This window comes from Arachis stenosperma, chromosome 4, assembly GCF_014773155.1.
Source record: "Arachis stenosperma cultivar V10309 chromosome 4, arast.V10309.gnm1.PFL2, whole genome shotgun sequence".
NCBI classification, from domain to species: Eukaryota; Viridiplantae; Streptophyta; class Magnoliopsida; order Fabales; family Fabaceae; genus Arachis; species Arachis stenosperma.
The window spans coordinates 98,318,384-98,326,576 of NC_080380.1; the positions used below are offsets into that span (position 1 = coordinate 98,318,384).

Below are 8,193 nucleotides of genomic sequence, written 5' to 3' on the forward strand. Positions count from 1 at the left end.
AAATATGTAACAATTTTTTTATCAATCTTAGTTAATTTTTAACGAAGAAATTAATAATTTAATATATTATGTAGACTTATATTATTAATACAGACAGGTAAATGCTATGGTGCCTAAAGATTGCTAAAATAGATTAAAAGTTATTATTTAATTTAAAAGATATAAGAATAAATAATTTTTAATCAAAACTTACTACAAAAAGTAAATTTGACAAAATTTAGACAAAAACTCATAGACACTATAAAATTGCCCATACAAAAATTATTAATAAAATAATTAATCAATTTCATAAAAATAAAAATTAAGCCTTTAGGTTTTTTCTAAAAAAAAATTAAAGCGATTTAGCTTCTTCCTAAAAGAAAAGAAAGAGCTTGGTAAGTTGGTATAGTCAAGAACTCTCTCTGGCTTTCTGGCTTTGATCATCGCTTTTGTTCTCCTTCATATCTGCCTCTTCCCCTCTTTTTCAACATGCGTCACACTCGCCGCTTATTCTGTCACGTGCCTGCAGCGTAAGGGGAGGGAATCGACCACTTGAGTGTAGGGCTTGCCGTTGTTGATGAAGGTATGTATTACAATTTTGAGGTTAGAGCTCAGTTCCATTACCAACTCTGATTTCAATTCCTTGACTTACATTGATTGCAAATAGGGACTTAATTAGTTTAATAAGAATTACTGGGGTTTGCAAACGCCGTGTCCGGGCGAGTTTAGTAATGATAAAAAAATACACGAAGATTTGGCCTTTTTTTAAGTAATGACAAAAACATATTGAAAAAGGAAAATTCTTGGAGGCAGCAATTTTTAGTATTTTGGCTCTCACTTGACCACCACAAACATTAAATTGCCTTTAACAAATAAATTTACTAATTCATGTGTTCAACCTCAGAAAAAATGTGGGTGCAAACGGTATTAGTTCATGTATGCAAACTCTGATAAATATAGTACAAATTTTATGCTTTTTGTGTGCGAAATTCCTATCAATATAGGTGTAAATTATTACTGGTTAAGTACTGGCAAAAAATGATAATATTTGCTGGCTATGTGGCATTGCTCATTAAATAAAAATAATTGCTTTTTTCATTGCTAGAGAATGGAGCATGGATACATTCTTGCATTGCCTGCCCCGAAACAGAAAGAAGGAGATGTGATTACTGAGGTGAAGTCCAATTGGAAGAAGAGAGTAGTGGATTCCAAGGGGACGACACCAGTTGAAGATTACATCCAAAGGAGTGGCAATGAAATTGGAACTGGAGAGACCAAACCCAAAAGAGAGTTTGAATCAGCCACATGGATAAGTGCAACTCCAAAGTATGGAGAGGAAGTTGCAACAGGAAGCAGAAAAGCCAAACGGAAGAGATACACTAAGAAGAATGCGTTGGTGGAAGATAGCATGGTTCTTCCTCTCTTTCAAAGCAATAACGAGAATGTTGATGCTGATTTAATAGATTATGACACTGAGGTTGGATCCATTGCATTGCCAGATTCGGGTATAAGCTTCCTTAAGGATAAGCCGCTACAGGAGATTGGAAGTGAAGTTGAAGCTGGAAATGTTAAATTTGAGAAGAAAAAAAAGAAGAGAGCTGGTGACGGGAAGATGCAAGATAGTGGGAATGATGCCGAAGAGGCCGACGCTAAGAAAGGAAGACCACTTGCTACTTTTAGATATGTCTCCCCATACTTTCATAATGATGGTGGGAAGAAGATTAAACAACTGGGATTTGAAAGTTGTGATGATTCTGTTGCTCTGACTGCAACTTCTAGAGACTTCTCTGAAAATGAACAGCGAGAAAGTGGAAAAGATGTTGCAAGCATTGCGGTTAGGCCCAAAGGGAGGAGAAAGCCCAAGTATGAAGAAATTTCCAAGGAGCATTCTGAGGTTCGAAGGGTTTCTCCATACTTTCAGAATAACAATATGAAGAAAACAGTTTATGAGGAAGTGGCTGACAAGAAACATGATTTTCATCTTGTCCCTTCAGTGGGTACCCATGGAGACATCTTACTAGACAATTTGGGTGATAATGAAGATATACTTGTAAATAGCATGATCAAATCGAAGAAGCATGAGCCTGTGGAGGAACATCAAATTCAAAGGGTATCCCCTTTCTTTCAAATTAACAGTGAGAAGCTTGATTCCAAATCACATTGGCATGACTGTGAGACTAGATCCGTTTCTTTATATACCAATGGGTGCTTCCTTGAAGATAATTTGACTCAGAATGGAAATATTAAATCCAAAAAGAAGCAAACAGCCACCGCAGATAAGCTGCATGAGAACAGAAGCGCTGCTGAGACAAGTGGTGTTTCACCGAAGAAGAAAATGTTTGATCAGAAAATTATAGCCCATGATGCTGTTATACCTGTTTTCCCTTGTTCAAATAAAGATGGGGTTGCAATTAAATCTAGGAAGAGGAGAAAGTCTGTGAATCAGCGAACTGATGTTGAACAGGATGAGATCCGGAAGGTTTCTCCTTACTTTCTTAATGACAATGAGAAGAAGACTGTTAGTGTAGAATCACTTGACCACGAAGGTAAATTTGATTCTGTTGCTTCAGGTGCTTGTGGAGTCATTATACAAGACAATGAACATATTATTGCAAAAAGGATCAAACCCAAAGTGAAGAAACCTTCTAAGAAGCATACTATGTTACAGCATGCTCATACTAGAAAGGTTTCCCCTTTCTTTCAAAGTGGCAATGAGTGGAAGGCTGATGATGAATCATGTTATAGTGGTGAGATTGGATCTATTGCTTTCTCAGGTTCTGGTGGAAGCTTCCCCCAAGATATGCTGCTGGAGGATCTAAATGGAAAGATTAAATCCAAAGAGAAGAAGAAAACCATTGCAGATAAGCTGCAAGAGAATGGAAATAAGATCGAAATTAGTAATATCAATTATAAGAAGAAAGTGCCTAAGGTTAGGAAAATTTTAGTCAATGGTGCTGTTATATATGTCTCCCCATATTTTCATAATGCTAGTGGGAAGAAGAATAATGTTAAAACCTTGAATGATGAAGGCAAGTCTGAAGTTATTGCTTTACATACCTCTCAAAACATAATGGATGATATATCTCAGGAAACTCATAACATGAGGAAGCATAAACAACGGGGCAAACATGAAAGCCATCTGGGTTCTGTTGCCTTAACTGCTGCTTCTGGAAACTTATTTGAGGCTGGACTACAAGAAAGTAAAAATGAAGTTGGAACGGTTAAAATTCTCCCCAAGAAGAGAAAAAGTAAAAGACCAAAAGCATTGCAAGATGCAGATATAAAGGTTTCCCCTTACTTTCAGAACCAGTGGTTAGTAGGATGTGAACAAGTTGACAAGGCTAAGAAAGGGCGGAAAAAGTGTAACATAATTAATAAGCAACTTTCAGCTGAAGAGAAGAAGGACGAGGCATACAAAAAAAGAACTCCTGATAATATATGGAAACCACCACGTTCGCCCTTCAATCTCCTTCAAGAGCCTCATGCTTATGATCCTTGGAGGGTGTTGGTTATATGCATGCTTTTGAACCGTACTACTGGTGGACAGGTACATTCTTATAATTTTCTACTTATATAATACCAGGTGGAGGCTCTGATTCTTTGCATTATTACTTCCCTAATTAGTCCCTATTGTTTGTGAATGTATAAATATTTTCCTTGGCATATATTTGGTGTGAAGCTTATGATCTTCATAGGGGAACTTCCCTCTCAAACATGTTGAGAAACTGGAATCCGATGCTTTTGTAGTTCTTCTTCCTCTTCTTTTTTTTTTGTTTTTTTTTTTTGTTTTTTTTTTGTTTTGGTTGCTTTGCTTTGCTTTTGTACAGGGAAACTCTTATTCCCAATTTTGTATTATCCTTCTCCTCATCCTAATGAATATTCTTTACACAAAAAAAAAGATTCATGGGCATAAATCGAGCTATTGCGTTTTTCATATTAGCAAGAATATTATATGTAGGAAGAAGTCTGTTTTTCAATCACATACTCCTTGCAGTGGTTTTTAGCCATGCCATTTGTTGCTATGCTTTAAGGGCGGTATAAATTTGGGCCTAACTATTAAGAGCTAAGAGAAGTAGATATTCTTCTGAGAGATACTAAAAGTATGTTTATAAACATGTAAACAGTCTTAAGTGAAAACATTAAATACAGGAGCTTGAAAGTTGCAATATCTATACCCAGATGGGAAGAACGTAAGGTGCGATTGTCTTGAGTTCTTGAGTAGAGGTGGATTTCAAAGTGGTTTCTCTCCCTCTCTCTTCTTTCAGACTGTAAGAACCTGATACCACAGCAAACAGACTAGATAATAAGATAGAAGTAGCAGAACATGAGAATCAGAGTGTATAAGATAGAAGTATAGAGAAGAGAGTAGAAGAGAGAATGAAGGAACAGAGGAGCTGGAAGGTTTCATGGCGGTACCATTCCATTCTATGTGAGTGTATTAATGTAAGTAAGAAATGCAGACAAATAGAGAACAAGGTAGCATTACAATGGCTTCCACTCTCTTAGAGTCCTCTCTTAAATACATTGGCGATTCTCTCCCCTATAACCAAATTCACCCCTCATCCATGCTCTTCCCACTAACTTTTACAGCTGTCCTATTTGTCGCAACAGCTGGTTCCTCTCTGTTTTCGCCCACAACTCTCTTTTCTTCCAAATTAACTCTGTCTTCATTTGGGTGTTTAATGCAAACATTCATCATGATGGAAGTTCTCTCTTTAGTCCCTAAAAGAGAAACTTAAATGTCACTCAATTTGGAAAAGATAGGACTATCTTTGTATGTGTCTATCACTCAATTTGGAAGAGAGAGGACTTTGTATGTGTCTATCTTTTAATCTGATGTGTCCACCAAAGTGTTGGCATCATGTTAGGACCCCAAATATTAGTATTGGTAGTAATTCCCATTTGCAAGTTGCAACTAATGTTCTCCCATTTGAGAGTATTTTACTGTTAGGAACCTGTTAGAAAGAGAAGAAAGTGGAATGGTGTCAAAGGGGCCTTAATTGTAATTAAGTGTAAGTTGGGATGGGTTTTGTAACTAACTGGAGAGAGAATGTTTAGCTTTCAAGGGAAGGTGGATGACTGTATAGGTAAGGGGAGAGATATTGAGGGGAATATCTTAGAATTCGATTTGGAACTCTTTAATACCTAGCAACTTTTTATTCTAGAGTAATACAAACACACAGATGCTTCCATTTTCTTCTTCATCTGATACTAGGTTCTTATCACACAGATGAGATTAAATCATAAACTAGTGAGCATAGATCACCAAAAGAAGTTATTTAAATGATAACTACGAACATTACCGGCATATTTATTCATTTGTCCTTTTTGTTCATGCACTCGGGTAATGTGTGGGTTCTAGAAAATTGATGGAATAGTTTTTGTTTTTGGCTTTCCAAACTGTTTATTTAGGTATACTACCTATTAATTCTTGGAAAAGAATGCTGTATTCAATCTGAGATTGAAATGAGATATAAGCAGTTGCTGTTTTATTCTCTCCAGTTCTTGTGCTAAGTGGTAGAATTGTCTCTTCCAATGGACATCTAAGGATGACTTAATGGTTTTAGTTCTTATTAATGCTGATGTAATTAATTGCCTCTTAGTTCTTTCTTCTTTTTTGTCAACATTAGTGATATGCTCCAGCTTTGGAATGTTATGCCTATCACAAGAGAAACACTTTGTCTCCATGATATATTATTGTAAATATATCAAATTTAGGGATATGTATTGTTTTGGTCCCTAAAGTTTGCGGTTAAAATCAAAATCGTCTTTAATATTTTTTCTAATTCAAATTCTAATTTTAATTCAAAATCGTCCTCAATGTTGCATTTCGAATTAAAATCATCCTTTTAACAATTTTCAGACAAAAATGCCTCTTCTTTGTTCTAACTCCAATCTGATCATCTACTACCACCCTTACCATCACCAATACCAACGCCCCTTTACTCCACCACATACCAGCACTCAAATTCAAGAACACAGCAACAATATAGCATTCAAATTCAAACATCTATCTATTTCATCCATTATCAACAACAGCACAACATCCAAATTCAAGAACAACATAATCTATTGCAACCTAATCTTTTAAATTTAACAACAACAACACAGCGGTCATTTTTTTTTTGAAAGAAAGAAAGAAAGAAAAAATTAGTACAGAGAGAGACAAGAGAGAGAGAGTGACGGAGGAAGAAGAAGAAGGAGAAATGGAGAGTTGGGCAGTGGCGGTGATGGAATCCGCTGCCACTGCCACTGCCACTGGTTGGGTCACTAGAAAGAGCTGCTGAAATCGCCGCTACCACTGCTGCTGAAATCGTCGTGGTTGTTGCTCTGGTTCTCCGAAATCGCTGTCGAAAAAGGGAAGAAGAGGAAACCACTGCTGCTGAAATCGTCATGGTCGTTGCCCTGATTCTCCGAAACTGCTGTTGAAAAGGGAAGAAGAGGAAATCTAGAACCAAAGCCGCCTTTTCTCTTGCTCTCTCTCTCTGATTGCTGTGTCAATGGGCACGGCGACAATCAATTCCACCGGCGCCATCCCTTCTCCTCTCTTCTTCTTCTTCCTCCTCCTCCTCCTCCTCCTCCTCCTCTCATTCACGCTCTCTTCTTCTCTCTTCTTTTCTTCTGATTTCTGAATGTATGTGAGTGAGAAGAACATTAGAAGAAGAAAGAATGGGTGATGGAGATGGTGATAGGGTTAGTGAGGGAATGGTAAAATAGTCAAAAGGATGATTTTAAAAATAATTTTAACATTGAGGACGATTTTGAATTAAAAAAACAACAAACCCCAAACCTTAGGGACCAAAATGGTACTTATCCCTCAAATTTATTATATGGCTTCAGTTTGTTTCAAAGTTTGGCGAAATCTTCTTAGTAATAATGTGCTAAAGCTTTATATACTCTGTTTAGCAAATATCCTTGATTTCCTGTACACCAGAGCTATAATTTATAATAGAGCAATGCTAGGGGGCCAGCAATTTTTGTGATTGTTAGCCATCAACTAGCCATCAATGATGATTTGATGGTGTGAGATTGGTGTGAAATTTCATCCAATGACTCACCTTCCTCTGCTGGTTACATGCTGGCCAAAATTCAATAAAACTGCTGGCCCCCTAGACTTTTCCTTTATAATAAGCAATGCACTTTGTATCTTTGTCCAAACATTTCATTCATAAGGCCTGCTTAATCTTTAGCTGATGCGTATTAGATGTGGTTCTGGTGTCTTTGAAAATTGTTTTCCTAAATATGTTTACTGCCATATAGAATTACATTTAATCATATTGGACCATGTAAAAAGTTGATGTAATCATGTATTATTTTGCACATTGCAGGCAGGACCGGTTATATTGGACCTGTTCAATTTATGTCCGGATGCAAAATCTTGCACTCAAGTTGAGCAAGAGAAAATAGAAGAAATAATAAAGAGCCTAGGTCTCCAAAAGAAAAGGTCAAGAATGTTACAGCGCTTTTCTGAGGAGTACTTGAATGGAAATTGGACTCATGTAACTCAATTGCATGGGGTTGGAAAGTAAGTGGGCACATCTTGTTTATTCAGGTAGTGCATTCCATTATTCTTCCCTTTGTTGATATTGGTTCTCTTTCAATCAGGTACGCAGCTGATGCTTATGCTATATTTTGTACGGGAAAGTGGGATCGAGTAACGCCCACTGATCACATGTTAAACCATTATTGGGAGTTCCTTCATGAAACCCATGGATGGGATATGATAAGGAGCTTGATGAAATGAAAATATCAGAGGAGAATGTAATTTCTAACATGTGAATCACTCATGAAAATGCCACATTAAGGTATACCTGCTGCAGTTGTGTTATTGTTAATAACAAAAGTCATTATCCCTTCCCCCCTGTTTTAGTTCCCCCCCCTAAAAGTAAATGTTTGGTTTTCATATATCATCAATGGTCAATGGGTCCCCCCTCCCCCAAGAACTTGAAAACGTAATAACTTATGATATAGTATGTGTTTGGATTGATGCATAAAATTGATTTTACAATTTGATTCTAATTAAAAATAAGTTGATATTAATATGATTTATAATTTAATAATTTTTATATTAAAATAAATTATAGTAAACTAAATATTGTGCTTATTTGGGTGAGTTTTTATGAAATTTTTTTATTCAAGTGATTTAGATATCTAATGAAAAAATATTTTATTTAACAATTATATTTGGATACAATAATATAAAATTATATTTGT

The 8,193-nt window shown here is 36.2% G+C and overlaps 1 protein-coding gene across 1 annotated transcript; it reads left to right on the forward strand.

Moving 5' to 3' along the window:
* The first annotated feature begins 351 nt into the window (after positions 1-351).
* Positions 352-7,960, forward strand: LOC130976820 (uncharacterized). Its single transcript, XM_057901742.1, has 4 exons — positions 352-562; positions 1,085-3,526; positions 7,308-7,504; positions 7,585-7,960. The coding sequence occupies exons 1-4, from the start codon at positions 557-559 to the stop codon at positions 7,721-7,723; spliced, it is 2,784 nt and encodes a 927-aa protein (XP_057757725.1). The 5' UTR covers positions 352-556; the 3' UTR covers positions 7,724-7,960.
* Positions 7,961-8,193: the final 233 nt, after the last annotated feature.